This window comes from Podarcis tiliguerta, assembly GCF_965153285.1.
Source record: "Podarcis tiliguerta genome assembly, chromosome: 8".
In the NCBI taxonomy this organism is placed as follows: domain Eukaryota; kingdom Metazoa; phylum Chordata; class Lepidosauria; order Squamata; family Lacertidae; genus Podarcis; species Podarcis tiliguerta.
The window spans coordinates 50,356,012-50,373,283 of NC_139541.1; the positions used below are offsets into that span (position 1 = coordinate 50,356,012).

The following is a 17,272-nucleotide window of genomic DNA, read 5'->3' on the forward strand; positions in this document are numbered from 1 at the left end:
CAGAAACACAAGAATCTTATGAAGGGAATGTCTGGCTCGCTCCCAATCAACAGGGACACCCTGAGTACCAAGAATGTGCCATTCAAGGCACTTGTTATCTAGCTCCACATCCTCTTTTACCTGGAATGAGGTGGGATTGAGCCTTCCATGGGCTGCAGTTTTAGACAGCTGATTCGCCCCTCTGAAAAACGAGAGCCTTCTCTGAAGGAAAAATTGTAGGTCTCATTCTCATTGTTGATAATGTCGATGCTCTCACGAGCCTCGTGTCCTTAGGGAGAGAAGAATAGCAGTGGAATGCTAGGGTTTGAGTCAGTTTGCTAGAGAGAACTCACCGCCTTCCCAATTAGATTTACTCAGAATCTTTACTGTCTAAGAGTAAAATGTATTTTTCCCCAATAAAAACTTACACAAAATGAAACACATTTATCCTTTAAAATTCACATGTCTCTGAATTTTGCAGTGCCAATGCAGTTTTTCAACTATATGTTTAGGGAAGCTTTTAATGTTTAATAGGTTATTGTATTTTAGTGCTTTGTTGGAAGCCACCCAGAATGGCTGGGGAAACCCAGCCAGATGGGCGGGGTATAAATTATTATTATTATTTATTATTATTATTATTATTATTATTATTATTATTATTATTATTATTATTATTATTATTATTAAACAAAAATGGATATATTAAAGGGAAAGACCATTTGGTTCTTACCTTGCAAAGTTGATTTCTTTGTGCACCAAAATACTAAAGAATTTTTATGAATATTTGTTTTAAGATCAAATTGCAGAATGATTAGATTGCACCATACGTTTATACAAATTGTGTGAAATATGGCAAATAGATATTCAGACTGGGAAAATAAGAAACTGAAATGGACAGATCTCTCCCCCCACCCCCGCTGCCTCTCATGTCCGTCCTTACCAATAAGGAGCGAGCGGAAGTTCAGGTGGGATCTTTCCAGAGACACAGCAGGGTCCGTGGTGTGACCAACCAAGAGGAATGGGACAGAAAGGTTGTGTTCAGGGATTAAGAAAGTCCAAAAGGATTCTGTGGTGTCCAGATGTTGAGGGATGAATTCAAATATGACCTACAGGTAAAAAGGCAACTGGAAACATCTGGCACAGTCCTGCTCTTGCCAGTGGCAGTTTTATACCTCCTTCCCCCCTGCCTTTACTACAGTGCTTTCAAAAGTATTTACACACACACACACACACACACACACACACACACACAGCATCACTAAGGACTTCCCCAGTTTTGCAGCCTCTTCCTTCTCTACTAGGAGGCATTGACTAAAAATATTATTAAAACCCCAGATTTTCCAATAGTCAATAGCTATCATAGCTCCATTGAGGGACTCTCTTTCTCAGCACTCTCAAGGAACAGCACAGGCCTGCTTCACTTTATAAGCAGTTGCTTTGCCCCTGTTTCCACAGTTATGTAGGTCAATAAAGGTTCTTGCTGTTATCGCTGTGTCTTGCCTCATGGAAACCCACCTACACCAGATATATTCTTCCCTTTCCATTTCTTGCTCTTAGTGTGGGTCATGCTGGCAAAATTGTCACACCCATGTTTCCATAGGCTTTCTAAAACAGGGACTCTTTGGATCAAGGGCAGTGTGCTCTGTAGTAGTTGCTGCCTGCTTAACTTGTAATTTTGCTGTCTGAAGCAACATTTATATATTCTGCCACTTGTATTTCCTACAATAAACCAAGCTTTCTTTATTCCTTGGGGTGAGAAATTATTGTGGGCATGCGGTTAAGGGTTAACACATAACAGGCACATGTCATAACTCCAGCAAAATATCCTAAACCTATCTCTAGTGTGTGTGTGAATACACATGAGTGCTAGACATGCATGTGGGTTCAAAACACATACTGTTACCAGAATAGATGTGCTTCTGTGTCGGCTTGCTGGAATAAGAACTACCAGAAGTGGCACATGGAACAGGTACATGTATATGACACATCCATATATGTCTCGCCCTTTGTTTGTCTGAATTCCACACTTGCAAGAGGAACAGGCTACCAGGAGCGGCCACACCCTTGCCAAGGAAGACTCAGAAGCAAGAGATGGTGGCCATAACTTGGCATTCCCTCTGCCAACTCACCGCCACTTTTTTCTCTGGCCGGAGCTGGCCTCGCTCCGTAAAGCAGATGAAGGCAGCATAATCTTTGTTCTCCTGCTGCTCACAGACCCACTGGAAAGAGTAGGTGGCATTGGTGGGGTTCATGATGGCAAAGCTCCTACCCAAGACATGGAAGAAGTGACATCAGAGACATGTTAGGCTGTCAGCTAATGGGGGGGGGGTCTAGTTGATTGATCATCTGTCTTTTAAGAAACCAGTTCAGTAACAAATTGCATTTATGTACTTTTGCATAGCACCAAAGGCCTAGTGCAAGGATGTTGTTTTTTTGTGGTGAAGTACAACACAATTTATTTCTTAAAGCTATCACTCATTTTAGAGAGAAATACTATTTTTTAACATTTGATTTTCTTTCCCTTTACAGTAACAAGCCTATCAGACAGCCACATAAAAAATAAGCAAGTGTGCCTTCATTTTCAGAATGCTACTGATTAAAAGTCTGCCCCCACAAGTGAATCAAATAAACTTGAATTGATTAATCTACTTATCACATCAATATAAGCTTGAAGTCTGGATGCAAATAAAAGTGTCTGATTCACTAATTCAGGATGGGGGTCACTGTCAGCCAGAACTCAAGATACTGGGTGAAGTTATAAAATTCACAAGCTTGAATCCCTGACTCCTGACTTTTATCAGATAAGTGACATGCTTTATATGAAGAAAAACAATGGTAAAGGTTCCCAGAAGCCAAAGCATAAACAATAACAAGACCAGTTTATTACATCAATAAAGATACAGCAAAACAACCCAAATAATATTAATCAGAAGAGGGAACACCAGTTGAATAATCCATTTTGACAAATCTTTTTCAATAGCATCTATTTCCTCAACGGTCCTTGGAGGCAGTGATAATATCCAACTACTGAGGATATATCCTTATTCCTCTTGTGCTTTTCTGCTGATAAACATTCTTTTTTCTATGTAGGTGCTTTTGCACTGATGCAAAATTTTCAGATGTTAGCAAATCTTCCAAGGTAGCTGCTTCAGACCCTCTCCAGAGTCATGACTGGCACTGGTGTGTCATGCAGGAAGGAGAAATAGCAAAAACGCAGCCATGGAATAAACGGCTGCACCAGCAGCCCCACCATCCTGGGCATGCAACACTGCCAAAGGGAAAGCAGCTCTCTCGGCTAAAAGCCCAAGCCCAAGGGATGTTCCCAGTCACTGCTTAGAACACCTATGACTGTTTGAATGAAGCAGTCAATGCAAAGAACTGGCTGGATACTCACCGGGTGTTCCTGACGTACACTCCTATAGAGGTAAATTCAATCACTTTGGTGTTGGCATCCAGGCTCATCCCACCAGGCCCTCGCAAGTCTTGGTTGCGTCTGTGCGCAGTGATGTAATTGGAATCTTCCAGCTCAAAATGACAGTAGGGCAGGAGGCTCTTCGCCTTCACAGCCACAACTGGGCCTTCCTCATCAGGCTTCAGGTTAGAAATACTGAAAGGAAAAAAGACCCAGGTTGACAGGGAATATGAAAATTAATTTCTGGGACTCCCTACCCCACACATGGCATGTGATCCATCTTTTCCCCCACAAGGAAACTCTCTTGCTATTTTTCTGCCTCTTTGGCAGTGATCACCACCCTTTCTGGACTAACAAATCCCCATTTTACTCAGTTTCTCACCAAGCATTATGTGGTGAATGCACATTTGCATCTGCTGGCATTCCAAGGCATGAGCAAAACCTTCACCCGCATTTTGTCCCACTGAGCAGATATATACATACTATTCAGATAAGTTCAGCATTTGACTGGTGTAGGCCTCCACTGCATAAGGCTCAACTGCTTGTGGCACTGTCGGGGAGAGTCAAAACTCTGTTGTTGGAGGCCTTTCCCCCCTATTTATGGGAACACTTGAGCCGCCACCATCCCAAGTCCATCAAAAGAGGGCAATGAAGTAAGAGGAAACCTGTGTTGCTGCCTCTACACTGCTCCTCGTCCCCTGGATTCAGAGAGACAGTGTTGATGCCAAAAAGAAAGTGACTATAATTTCTGTGCAGTCATACAGAACAAAGTTCAGAGCCTTCTAAACCTAGGTAATAGCCATTTTGTTAGGAAGTCACAGACCATGCTGCCTGCCTCCCACCGAACACCACAGGAAGCACTCAAGGTGAGAGCAAGATGTAACAACATCTGCAGTGTCGGGAAGATTTGCTCTCTCAGGACTTGTGGATGGCATTTGTGGGAAGTCTCCTTACCTGCAGAGTAGGCGGCCCTCAAACTCTCCCACTTCCTGAGGACAGAATTTCACGTGGAGGGTCTGGGAGCTCTTAGGAAGGATGGTACCACAGTTGGGCTCCATGAAGAAGGGGGTTCCAGTGGCTGCTGGGGACACGTAGGAAGAAAGGCTGTCCACCATACTCTCAAAATGACTAAACCGTCGGCTGGACCCGGTCTTGATGGAAGCAACAGATGGAACTTCCGCTGAGTTGAAGGAAGAATTTGCTGAGACAACTGCTTCTCCTCAATGCATTATTCAAAGCAGCATTTTGTGACCTTCCATTTATTTTCCACATCTGGACCTTATGGCTTGTTATGAACTCATCTACCAGGGCAAACATCTCTGGGACAAGTTTGCCCTGGCCAGTGTCCTTCATGCTCCAGAGAATGTTATGGGGAAGAGGTGATGGCAACAGCAAGCACTTGAGACATAGAGCAAAAATGCCACGTTTAGGGTTGGCCTGGAAGCTGCAGCTTGGACAGAAGCAGTGAAATGGCATAACTGAGTGGAGTTGTCGACTGTGAGCAAGAAGCACCACTTTTAAAAGAACTGTGCTGCCTGCGTGTTTGCTTCTGGGCCAAGTCCTTAGCAAGCTTGGCCTAGGTTATGTGGAGGAAAGCCTTCTTGCAGATAGACCAGTCTCTCTGCTTAGATAGTCAAATGAAGTTGTATTGCAGCTGCTGAGATCTATATTGTGATAACTGGGGAGGGGTGGTGTGCTGCTTTTCTGTTGTGATGCTGTTGTAAAAATTGTCCTGCTTAATCTGGATGCATTTATTGCATTTTAATGTTGTAGTGAAGTTAGGAAAGACTTTACTACAAATGTGCTGGGGTTTTTTAATAGAAAATGTATTTATATGCTTGTGAACTGCCAAAGAAATGTTTTAAATAAGCATACAGACAAGCTAAAAGTTCCCCATTAACTCTCTAGAAAGCATCCCCTGGCAAGTAACTCCCTTCTGGCTGATGCAGCTACTGTTGTACCTGTTGCAACCTGCCCTGAATGTCCCAGGCAAATATATGAACAGTCTTGAAAGATCCAAAAAGATGAGAGGAAAAGGCCAACAGGCAGGGGTGTGTGATGTTCCACAAGCTAGAAGGGAAGGATCTGAGAATGTTCTCAAGGCACCTGAGAAGTGGTGGAGAGCCTGAGAAGCCCACTAAGGCTTACCTGTTGCACCTTCTGGGCTGGGGGCCAAAGCCTCAGTAGCAAAGTTGACTGCCCTCCCAGTCTCCTCCATGACCACATTCCAGGTGTATTCTAGCTGCACGTTCCCTGTATTAGACAGCTCCACACTGGTAGAACAAGAGAGCAGAGAGAAATGGAGGAAATTGGGAGGCCTGGCTCAGAACAAAGGAAATAGAGGAGTCACTGTGCTCTGGTCACATATACTTAATCCTCTTCATCACTAAGTTTGGTGAAAACAAGGTGGCCTGAAGCATGAATCAGCCATGGGAATGCAGGTATATGTGCCCAGCACACTGTAAGGTAGGGGAAGCTGGACTCCACAAAAAGGGGGTCACAAAAATAGAAGGCAGCCTCTGAACAAGATTCTGCATATTTGTTACTCACTCGTACACCCTCGTCTGGAACAGCAAAGTGTCCTTGAAGTTCACTGTCTCCACTTCCATTTTGTATTGTGCGTAGTCCACAGTGGCACTCACCCAGAGCTCCAGTTCTCGGCCACTGTCTTCCACAGTCGTGTGAGCAGGTTCCGGATCTGTCTCAATCACCTACACCAACAGCAGAACAATAGGAAGCAGCCACAATAGGAAGCAACCACAAGGTGGCTTGTTTCCAACCTTAAGAACGTAAGAACAGCTCTTCAGGATCAGGTCAGTTGCTCATCTAACCCAGCATCCTGATCTCATAGTGGTCAATAGGAAGCCTGCAAGCAGGAACCAAGTGCCACAGCACTGTCTTCCTCTTGTGGTTTCCATTAACTGGTATTTAGGGGCATTACTACCACCGGCAAGTGGATGGAGGCACAAGGAGAGGCCACTTTGCCAGTGAGATTCAGCAAAGGAAACAACTCATGTCCCAGTTCAGCAAGCAGCTTCAAGATGTCAAGCTTTTGTCTAATCTTAGCTACAGCAGCTCAGTAAACAAATTAGGACAATGTCACAGGTCAGGTGATAAGGAAGTAACTCATTCCAAGCAATATGTAAATCCCAAAAGGACAGGCTTCATTTTCATCACCCATTAGATCTGGGAAGAAAATAGCATTTGTTTCCTTTGACATCTCCAGATGAGAGTGTAGCTCGTGAACCCAGAGCCCAACAAGTGCCAGGTGAGGTTCATATCTGGCAAGGCAGCAAGCAGAAGAATAAAACTGCAGAGAAACCTCCTGAACAGCAAAAGGCTACAACAGGTCATGTGACAAATCCTGAGCTGTACAACGTGTGCAACATAAAGAAACTCCTCTGTTTCAATTTGTCTTGGACCTAGAATCCTCTTTCCCTTGATGCAGAATTCAGCCTTGTTCAATTCAGCTCCATCAGTGCCTGCATGAGACCTCTCTGAGCACCTCTTCGCTCCCTTGTTTCTTACCTTCTTCTTAGTTGGGCGTGTTGTCGTGATACTTTTTGAGATGTCCACCCATTTGACAGTGTGGAGGCGATCGTCCCAATCAGGCACTTGGTCAGCTGGCAACTGAAAGGCAATCTTGGTCACCTTGCACTTGATGGCCTGTTCTTTCAGTGTGACGGGGAGGCTAGATTTCAAGGTCACTGTGATGTTTTTGGTGCACCCGCTGTGGAGGTGGCCAACCTAGGGGAGCAGTGTGGAGCACCAGAGAGTCAGATGTTGGCAAGATAACCAAGGAGAAATAGCAGGGTCATAAAAGACCTGCATTGATCACTGGACAGCCCTGAAAGTAAACTGAGTGCATGTTGATGGTGACCTGCACTTTTCTCCTAAGGGATTAATTCAGCACTGGTGAAAAGCACAATGGCAGCTTCAGGCTGCAACCTCCCCTGTATGATCTTCAACATGCTGAAACATATTTTCATTCCAGTTGGGATTACATGTGGCAATTCCACACGAAACAATTGTGGAAGCCTGCCCCCACCTTTGGTAACAATGGAGCCTGCAAGAGATAAGTGGGGTGCAAAGCCTTGGGCCTCTGGGAGCTTTGGCAGCAAAGGAGAATTGAGGACAGGGGTGCCTCCACCTACCTGTGGGGAGAAGTGAAGTGGACCCGAAGTCGGCCATTCAAATCTCATCACATCTGACTTGCTGTGGTTGGTTATGGTACATGATGCCTGATAGGACCTGCCAATGTGACAGTCCCCAAACTGGACACAATCTATTCGGGGAGCTGTGGGGAAAGAGGCCAGATGTTCTGAACAAGGGCAGCTTTTGTTGTCTCCCAGTGATAAAGACATTGTCACAGGGCGTAGCTTCTTACTTCCCACTTGCCTTCTTGATCCTTGAAGCCCCTTTGCCCATTAGCTCAATTCAAACGCCACACTCAACAATGGTATGCACTGAACGTTAAGAACCCACATCATGGTTTGAACATCCATATGCATAGCTGGCAAACTACGGTTTGGAGCTGCTTGCCTGCTTTTGTTTTCCATCTGCTTAGAACTCAGGTTTCTAAGTTCACAAGTTTGCTTCCACTACGGCTAAAAGACTGATATTGATCCACTGGAACCCAGTGGTGGAGCTTCATGCTCTGGCACCGGGGGGCGGAAAGCAGGCAGGGGCATGGCATGCCGCCTGTGGGGATGTGGCGCCCAGCATGGGCTGGGGGACAGCTGCGATGGCAACCCATCAGGATCGTGCTGCCTGGGGTGGTGAGCTCCCCCCACACTCCTCTTCCTCCACCACTGCTGGAACCATAAATCTACGGCCCCCTTTAATCAATGGGTAGAATATATGACAACCGTTGCAACATACAAACAAATAGCTTATAGACATAGACTGTTTATGGATCACTATTATGACATTTGGAAGCCATTTATAAAAAATATAGTAGATTATAAAAAACTGTGTATGTATTAGAATATTAATTTCATTTATATGCCTTTGTATTAGATAAGTATGTATGTCATTAAAGTGGGTTCCCCCCTTTTATGCACCATTTGTTTCATTTTTTTGTTTTCCACTTTATTTTGTTTAATTGAAATATTTTCAATAAAAATGAATAATATGATAGCCTTCACATCACGAATGTTTACCACATTAGTTGGGTCTACTTATGCATCAGATGTGAATACAGTTACTAGTTTTTATTCTGTAATAGAATTATATTCTTGAGACATAAAAAAAATAAAGTTGGCCTCGAGAGCTGTCCATGCAAGAAGAATTATTGTTTGTCTTATTATCCCAGCATAGAATCTTCAAGTTCTGGGTAAGATTTTGCTCTGAGGAAATCCATTGCCTCAATTAACTGTTAATCTGTGATCAGCTAGGTATGGCCAGCACATTTTGGGAGGATCTCTAAACAAGGCAACATTTGTCACCCATTGCTAGCGGTCCCACCCCCAGTTCACTGAAGCACCTCCCCTTTCTCTCACCCTCGGCTATGTTCTCCTCCAGATGTCTTTCAGAATCAGTCTCCGTAATCAAGCTGTGGATGTTGTCCAGCACAACATCATCCTGGTAGCCCTCGCCCACCATTTGGATGCTGGTCTCCTCGTACTGATTATCCACAATAGAGAGGTGGATCAGTCCTTCAATGCGCTGGGCCAAGGTGGGCTGGAAAACCACATCAAACTCAGCGGACTCCCCATTGTGCAGGATAAGAGAGGCCGTGTGAGGTTTCCTGACTATGAAAGGACAAAGGAAATAGGAGACCAAAATATCAGAATTCCTCCTCCACAAGGCCCAGAGATCTCGGGGAGAAAGAAAAGGCCCTTCCTTTGCTTTTTGTTTACGAGACCTTCAGCTGTACCTCTGCAGATATTTTGTTCAGGCAGCCGTCTCAGTGCTCTGGACAAGGGGCTAAAAGGAAGCCAGTGCCACAGGGAGCCCCACCCACCTTTCCACAGCTACTGCGCCCTTGCCATGGTAGCAGGTATGTGTCATTTACCTCCCTCGCTGGGTTCATTCTCCTCATTCTGAGAAGTCATATAAATGCACTTGGTAGTGGGTCTGTGTTTCAAAGTGAAAGCACAATTTTCATCTGAGATGTTGAGAAACAGCTGGGGAAAGGGACAAAACAAGAAAAGCAACACAGCCATGAGTCCTGGGAGACCATTTAGATCCAGACAGCACCTTGGAATACTATCAAACAGGCAGAACTTTGCCTGACAGCCTTTTCTGTAAATTCTTAACATCCAGATGTTTAAAGTAACCAATTCAGCCTATGCTGCTATGAAACCCTTTAATTCATTAATCTAGGGATAGGAAACTGCTGACCTCCAGGCCAGATCTTGTTCCCAGGATATTTAAGTCAATCCTGCACCGCCCTCTCTGACCGGGGTGGTGGGAAGAAAGTGAAAAGCTATCCCCGCATGTATAAAAAAAGCCCATGACTTCCCCTTCCATGCTGACTTTTAAATGCCTGTTGAAAACCTTCCTATTTCCCCAGGTGTATGCAGGCAATACATTCTTCCACAATGGTTAACTGATGCCTCTTTTTCACTTTTCATATGGTTTTTCATTTTTGTTTCGTTTTATTGCTGTAAACCACTTTAATATATTTTAACAACATATGTATTATTTATTTATTTAGAAAAATATTTATAAGGGCACTTTATGGACCACATAAGAGCAACGTTGCCATGCCCAAAGCTGCCTACCTGGACTAGGATGCTGCCACAGTTCTTAAAGACCAGAGGAAGGATTTCTGTATGGCCCAACAGGAGCCTCCTGAAGAGTAGGAGTGGGTTCCCTTTCTTATTGCGGAGCACAGGGCGCATGATGGTGACCTGAGGGAGGTTGCCATCCCCAGTGACCTCAAAGGATAAATTCCTTGACTTTGCAACCACACTGAAAGTAAGAGACAAGGGAACACATTGCCCTTGGGTGCATGTCTAGAAGATGGCCCAAAGGAGCCACCACCTTTCCATCAGCCATGACTGGGATACCTGGGTGGTGCATCAACAGCAGCCTCAAAAATGCACTGGTAGTTTTGCATGCTCTGCGGTGAGAAGGTCAGGCTTGTGAAGGCATGTGAACGGCTGGCAATGCACATCCGCACTGGTTGGAGCTCAAAGATGTCACTGATCCGGAAACTGGACTGTAGAAACATCATACAGCTGGTGAAGCTTCACAAACCACTCACAGAAAGCCCCCTCCCTGAATAAGAGGATGTGGAGACTGACAGGACACTTCCTGGACTAATAATAATAATAATAATAATTTTATTATTTATACCCCGTCCATCTGGCTGGGTTTTCCCAGCCACTCTGAGTGGCTTACAGCACATACAAAATTGTAAAACATTAGACTTAAAAATTTCCCAAATGTCTTGTAAGAGTCAGATAGCTGTTTATTTCCTTGATATCTGATGGGAGGGCATTCTACAGGGCAGGCACCACTACCAAGAAGGCCCTCTGCCTGGTGCCTTGTAACCTCACTGCCAGATGTCCCTCGGAGCTGGACCTCAGTGTCTGGGCTGAATGATGGAGGTGAAGACACTCTTTCAGGTACACTGGGCTAAGACCATTTACGGCTTTAAAGGTCAGCACAAACACTTTGTATTGTGCTCAGAAACATACCAGGAGTCAATGTAGGTCTTTCAGGACCAGTGTTAGCCTGCTTCCTTCCAAGCTGCCGCCATAGCTCAGCTATGATAGGGGCAAACATATAAGCCTTCCCTGTATTTCTATAACAAGCTTCCACATGAAATTCCTAGACCATTAATTTTATTCTGTTTCAGCTATGTACATGGTGATTTCTTGAGTTAAATAGAGATGGGCAAACTTTTTGCTTACCCCTGAGGACCATATGCAGCCACATATGGTGGAGCGCATGATGGTGGGCATGGCCATTCATTCCTATGTACACTCTTGCAGGGAGAATATAGATGGGGAAAGCGAATTCTCCCCATGCTCCAGTCTTCCCATCGCAGTCATGTAACTTACATGCCCTAGCCAACCCTTGCAGGGAAGTGGCTACAGGAAGCACAAGGAAGAGAATCTGTTTTGTGGTAGGCAGTCAGGCAGGGGGAAATAAAAACATGGTATCAAAGCTAGCAGTGGAGGAATATTAGGAAGATTGCAAGAGAGACCCATGATGGCCACCTGGAGCCGTGTTAAATAAATACAATCTTAACTCCCAATCTAAGGGACAGTGGCAGCAGCAGCAGCAGCTACCACACAAAACCACCACAGCACAGCAGGTGCTCTCACCTTGGAAGAGATGGACTTTACGCTAAAAACCACATCACAGGGGATTCGGCCAGTGTTGCAGATCTTGAACCGGGCAACTGCCTGGTGCCCAACCAAAACATTATTGAAGATGAACTTGTTTTCATCAGTCACAAACACACACTCGCATCCTATGGTCTTCAGAACCTGGCTGAGGTTGCTGCTGTTGCAGATTCGATGCTCCTCAAAAATGCTCCCCATGTCATCCATCACAAAACCTTGGGGAAATACAGTGAGGACAACTTAATTACAGATTGAAGTTGAGATAGGACAGAGCAACTCTTCCAAAAGTAATTATTTATCATTCCTTTCACAGGGCTTCAGGGGAAGGAGGGCTACTCCCTAGAATAATATCACAGGACAAAATAAATCCCTCCCTCCCTGCAGATGGCAGGCAAAATGAAAGAGACTCAAGAGATTAGTTCTCCTTCCAGCTGTGATGGTTCCAGAGCTGCTACCATCACCTACCTGGGACACATGATTCTGCAAGCAGACTGTACTGAATGCCACCAGGGTTGTCGTCGGGGTCTCGGTCAGTGATCTCTATGTTCATGTACTCCTCAAATTTCCCTACTGCATCTGCAATGCAGTCCACAGTGATGGTCTGATGGCCTCCCGGAGGAATGGTTCCAAATCCAGGGGAGACGGTGAATATGCCAAGGGAGAAGCGAGCCTATGGAGAGAGCCCAAGCAGGAGGCAGCCTTCACTACAGCTGCCACTGAACCAATGCAGGTAGTGCTGCACCAGCTATTTTGGGTCTGCTTCCTATAGAAGCAGGTGAAAGAGACAGTTGGCAACGTAAGGAAGCTGCACTTGGCAAACCTTACACAGGTGCAGCAGTGTGCCCAATGCTGAGGATGCTGAAAGCTGAGGACCAAATCAGAGCATCCAGCCCTACTTGCTCTTCCTTCCTGGAGTCCATTAATGTGGAACACCTGGAGAGGGAGAGGTTGTTCCCAAGGAATGCTGTTCTCTGCCTCCTCTCCCTGGTTTCCTTCCCTGAGCACAGCACCTGCCAAGGTGGCGCACGTGTGCTTGTTTAGATACTTCATTTAATTCATTCATTGGTCTCTAACAAAGCATCTCAAAGCAACTAACAACAGTAATGTCCATACAGATGCAATTCACAAAGTTACAAGATTGAAAACCAGCAAGGTATTGGAAGACTCTAGATAACTCTGGGACTTAATATTAATGGACAAACTGGCAACCAACATCCAAGAGAGTCGAACAGACAAAAAAAAAATACTTTCAATCAACCCGGCATAGTTTTATTACATGGGCAACATCAACAGAACATGGATATAGGACTCCAAGAACACACAGCAACTTGTAGAATGATACCTTTTCTTAAAAACTGAAGTGACTTAAACGTTAAATGTAACTAAGTAGACATTTGGTGCTTGGGGGTGGGGTGGGCAATTGCTGAATATCGATTGCTGCTGCTTGTATAAATAAGTGAAAACAATAACATATTTGGCAATACCATTCCCACCCAACCTCCCAAAAACAGTAAGATGTCTCACATTTGCTCAACAGGAAACACTATCCCTGCATGGCTAGAAGGTCTGAAGGACAAAGAATGAGGAAAGAATAGCTCCCAAGGAGCCTAGAAAGAGCACAAGAAACCCAGGCGCCAGACCCAGAGCTCATGGGGATGAAGGGGAAGCAGGCCCCTGCCTACCTGCACCACCATGGTCACATCCTTTTGCATGGATTCTGTGCGCTTGCTTTGCCTTCCCAGCTGAGCCGTCTGCCGGCCAAGGTAGACATCACTAGAGCGGGAGGTCTTCTCATGAGAGGGTCTGCAAGAGAAAGTGGAAGCAAAATACTTCTGGATGGGGGTGTAGACTCCAGCCACCACTCCAGAGCCTGACTTTGCTACAGTTGGGAAGAACTGAAATATGCATCTTATTGGGGATGAACAAACACATGTCAGAGGCTCCCAAAGTCTGAGTCACCAGCAGACAGGCACCTCCAAAAGGGCCACAAGTCTGTGGCTGGCTGGCATGGGGCCAGTGATCTCAGGCTGATGAGGAAGTGGTGAAAGCAGAGGGGCAAATGACTTCATGTCGCACCTAGACGGTGTGTGTCAGGTGATGAATGGAGGGTGAAAAGGAGAGCATGGAGTCTTCTAGGCTGGGAGGCGGGGGAACTGCAGCAAACCTTCAGGGTAGTTTCATTACATTGGAAACATGCTGCCTTATTGCAGTGGCTGGATTTTATGACACTTCTTTGGAACCTAATTAGGTTTTGAAAGGAAAAGGAAGGTTGAACATGTGGATTCTGCATGGCCACACTGGCCTTGCCTGAGAACACACTCCAAATTGCAATCAAGTTCAGAGCCCAAATCCATCCTCTCTCTCAAGAAAACATCCCCCGTTGCCTGCTCACCCTTTCCTCAGTGGGATCACCACATCTCGGATTTGCCTGCAGATGCCAAACTTGAAGTCAAGGATCCCTTTGTTCTCAATGGTGAAGCTGTTGGTCTTCCGGGAATTGAGTACCACAGGGCCAAAGTTTATGAGTGATGGAGGGGTGATGCTGTATTTGGTAAACATGCAATGCACTGACACCTTGATGGGAATGGTGGCAATGATCTCTCCTCCTTCGCAGAGGTTGGGCTCAACAACCTAGGCAGAGGACAAGAGATTAGGCTCGCAGAAGGATGAGCTCCAGCTTGTGGCGATAAAGCACCACAATCCAAATCCTTGCCCTGGTGTTCTTCTTCTTGTTCTTCTCTTCCCACCTGGAAGTTGCAGAGGGAGAGGTGGGAAACATGCCCCCCGCCCAGCACAGACTCTGCTGAGAGATTGGTTTTCTTTGGCTCCTCCTATCACAGAACTGTTCCAATGCATGTAGGTCATCATAAGGAATGGCAGTCAGAGACCAGCGCTCCAAGAATAAGCCACCTGGGCACAAGAGCAGACTCCATGCCAGGAGGCACTCTTTATTCAAAGAAACTAAAACAGTGCAGGCCTAGTGATCACAGCAGTAGATCTTGCCCCAATGAGGCAATTGCAAGGACCAAAGGTCCCCACCTTCCCACCTCTCTCTCTTGCTCCTCTCCCAGTTCCTTCCCCAGCGGTCTACGCCTCCTCCATCTTGTCTCTCTTTGCTCTGCTCTCTTCATTTATCTACGTGTTCTGGGAGACAAGTGGCAGGGAAGCTGGTCACAGCAGGAAGGGGAGATTCCCTAGTTTCTTCAGCAGCCTGCCTTCACTCTGCCTTTTGACACACACACACACACACACACACACACACCCCACTTCTGCCTCTGAGTCTGGATTGCTCTCTGCCATAGCCTCTCTCTGCTCATTAAACCCTGTCACCTCTTCAGCTTCTAACACCACCTCCTCCCAGTCTGCTCCCTCTTCTCCCTTTGACCATTCATCATCCTACCACCACCAGTCCCCTGGCTCTGAGCCTTCTTTCCCTGTTTTGTCTCTTTAGTAGGTAGAAAGGCTGACTGCTAAGGCTTCTCCACTCATATGGTGATTTCTGGAGTGACCACCTAAGCAAAGAAGGATCCTGTAACAGCAGCAGCAGCTATGCATTGAAGGCACTGCTTAGCCACCAAGTCCATGTGCCATGTACAAACACACACGTACTCAAGTATACACAGTGAAGGCATTTCAAGGCCTCTTTACTGCCAGCTCTTGCCAGCTCTCTTACGTGGCACTGCAGAATAGGCTTCTCCTCAATTTTCACTTCCCTCCCAGAGCGAAAAAGTATCAGGACTGAAGTGGGACGGTCAGTGGGACCCAAATTCCCTTTCTGGGGTGTGATGGTGAAGAGTGGAGTCACATTGGGCATCCCATGATCTGTGGATTCCACAACAAAGCTAGAGAGCAAGGACAAAACAAAGACTCCTCAGCACTGCTCCAGAATCATGACAGACACTAAAGCTAGAGGCAGTAAGAAAATGAAGAGATACTGAAACAACTTCCCAAAAGGTTGTGGCCAGCTGTGTCCATTTTAAACTAATATAATGACCCCCCAAAACGTGAGGTGTGCACACAATGAGCCTGTGTCAATGAGCCTGTGGGTTGAAGAGCCCATTTTTCCATGTATGCTTTTGTGCACTTTCATCTACACATGATCAATTTCAACAGAACTCTATCTCAATGTTTCCCATCCACATTAGTGGTTGGTGCTTGATGGGATGTCGTGTTGTCTACTCCCCTCAACTGGAGCTTCTCCATCCTCCCTGGGTACTGGAAACCTGAGATTCATTGTAGGCCATGTTGGAGGGGGAATTTCCAGCCGGTGGCAGAGGACAGAGTGACTCCAGGAGACATAGGTGTAAAAACCCAAACTAAAACGAAGACTTTATTACTAAACAATAAACACAAACTCTGGTGGGTGTTATTCCTGCAGGCAGGCTACAAAACTCAGCTTTTTTCCTTTATAGCAACGGCCAGCTGCAGCCAATTAATCCCAGAAACTTCTTAAAGGTATACACACATGTTTCTGTGCCGTATGTACCCTAACAGGCCATGCACTCAGGTATTGGTTTGCCTGTGCACAGCCATTTTTAAATTTATTTTTCAGTTACACATTTTCCAGTATATCAAACTTGCACAAAACAGCATAAAAGAGAGAGAGAGAGTCATGTCTGACTCCATCAGCAGCCCACCAGGGATCAGCTTGCCAATGGAAGTGGAGGGGTGGTAGACAACACTCAGCAAAATGTCACCACACACTCACACACAAAAACCCTGCCCACACAACATACTTCAGTACATCCACAGTTGAGCAACAGAGGATTTTATGTAAGAGTTTTTCCTTGCTGCAGATCAGGAAAACCCAAATTAAAGTGTGGGTGGGAAGTGTGGGCTGCCACTTGGATGAAGGAAGAATGCCACTTACTCTGCTCCTGCCTCCAAAATACCTAGGCCATAAGGAAAGTCCTTGGCCAAGATATTGGAAACACAAATAATTTACTTAAACCAAAGCCCTGAATGTAGAATGGCCTTACAATTAGGGTAAAACCAAGCTCAATAACTAATCTCAGAAGGACTGAGGAGGAAGAGGGTGGTGTTTGATGGCAGTGGTGTTTGTGCACCATCTTCAGTCCATGCTAATAAAGCCAACAGGAGACAAAGGGCACAACAGAAGGTGCCTTCAGAGTAAATGGAGCTCACCTGTACCCAATCTCATATTTTCCCTTGTTCTTCAGGGACAGCACTTGTTTAGCTTCATCCATGACTTTAATATTCCCAAGCTCCACACCACCATTTGTACCTGCAGCAGCCAAAAGTCATTGTCATGAGTGGTCTGGATTTCACTGCTATTTTCCCACCCTTAGGAGTAGAAGTCACAGGCAGGATCAGGTAGATTACAACCCTTATACTGGCAGCAGTGGGGGTGGCAGAGGGAAGCAGCAGCAATTGCTGTAGAGTACTAAGGAAGGAGTGATGCAGGATGCCAAGGCACATCTCACAGAGGGCAGTTTCTACCATGAAGTTCTTTATATCTTTCTCCCAGAAGCTTTGTTTTTTTTTTTTTTAAATAATATTTTATTTTCCACATTCAATAAACAAAAAAAGAACAAATCGACAAACACATCAAAAGGAA

At 45.5% G+C, this 17,272-nt stretch overlaps 1 protein-coding gene across 1 annotated transcript in view; it reads right to left on the reverse strand.

Annotated features, from left to right (window-relative positions):
• HYDIN (HYDIN axonemal central pair apparatus protein) overlaps positions 1-17,272 on the reverse strand; it is a 142,595-nt gene that overhangs the window by 17,652 nt on the left and 107,671 nt on the right. Inside the window, exons 55-73 of the mRNA XM_083454603.1 lie at positions 16,840-16,939; positions 15,368-15,536; positions 14,087-14,325; positions 13,377-13,497; positions 12,160-12,364; positions 11,674-11,909; positions 10,408-10,559; positions 10,120-10,309; positions 9,408-9,519; positions 8,893-9,144; positions 7,546-7,688; positions 6,920-7,138; positions 5,942-6,102; positions 5,540-5,664; positions 4,346-4,571; positions 3,374-3,586; positions 2,109-2,244; positions 920-1,085; positions 121-268 (exon numbers count right to left, since the gene is read on the reverse strand). Of these exons, the coding sequence (XP_083310729.1) occupies positions 121-268; positions 920-1,085; positions 2,109-2,244; positions 3,374-3,586; positions 4,346-4,571; positions 5,540-5,664; positions 5,942-6,102; positions 6,920-7,138; positions 7,546-7,688; positions 8,893-9,144; positions 9,408-9,519; positions 10,120-10,309; positions 10,408-10,559; positions 11,674-11,909; positions 12,160-12,364; positions 13,377-13,497; positions 14,087-14,325; positions 15,368-15,536; positions 16,840-16,939 (3,313 nt within the window). The remainder of the gene's footprint in view (positions 1-120; positions 269-919; positions 1,086-2,108; positions 2,245-3,373; positions 3,587-4,345; positions 4,572-5,539; positions 5,665-5,941; positions 6,103-6,919; positions 7,139-7,545; positions 7,689-8,892; positions 9,145-9,407; positions 9,520-10,119; positions 10,310-10,407; positions 10,560-11,673; positions 11,910-12,159; positions 12,365-13,376; positions 13,498-14,086; positions 14,326-15,367; positions 15,537-16,839; positions 16,940-17,272) is intronic.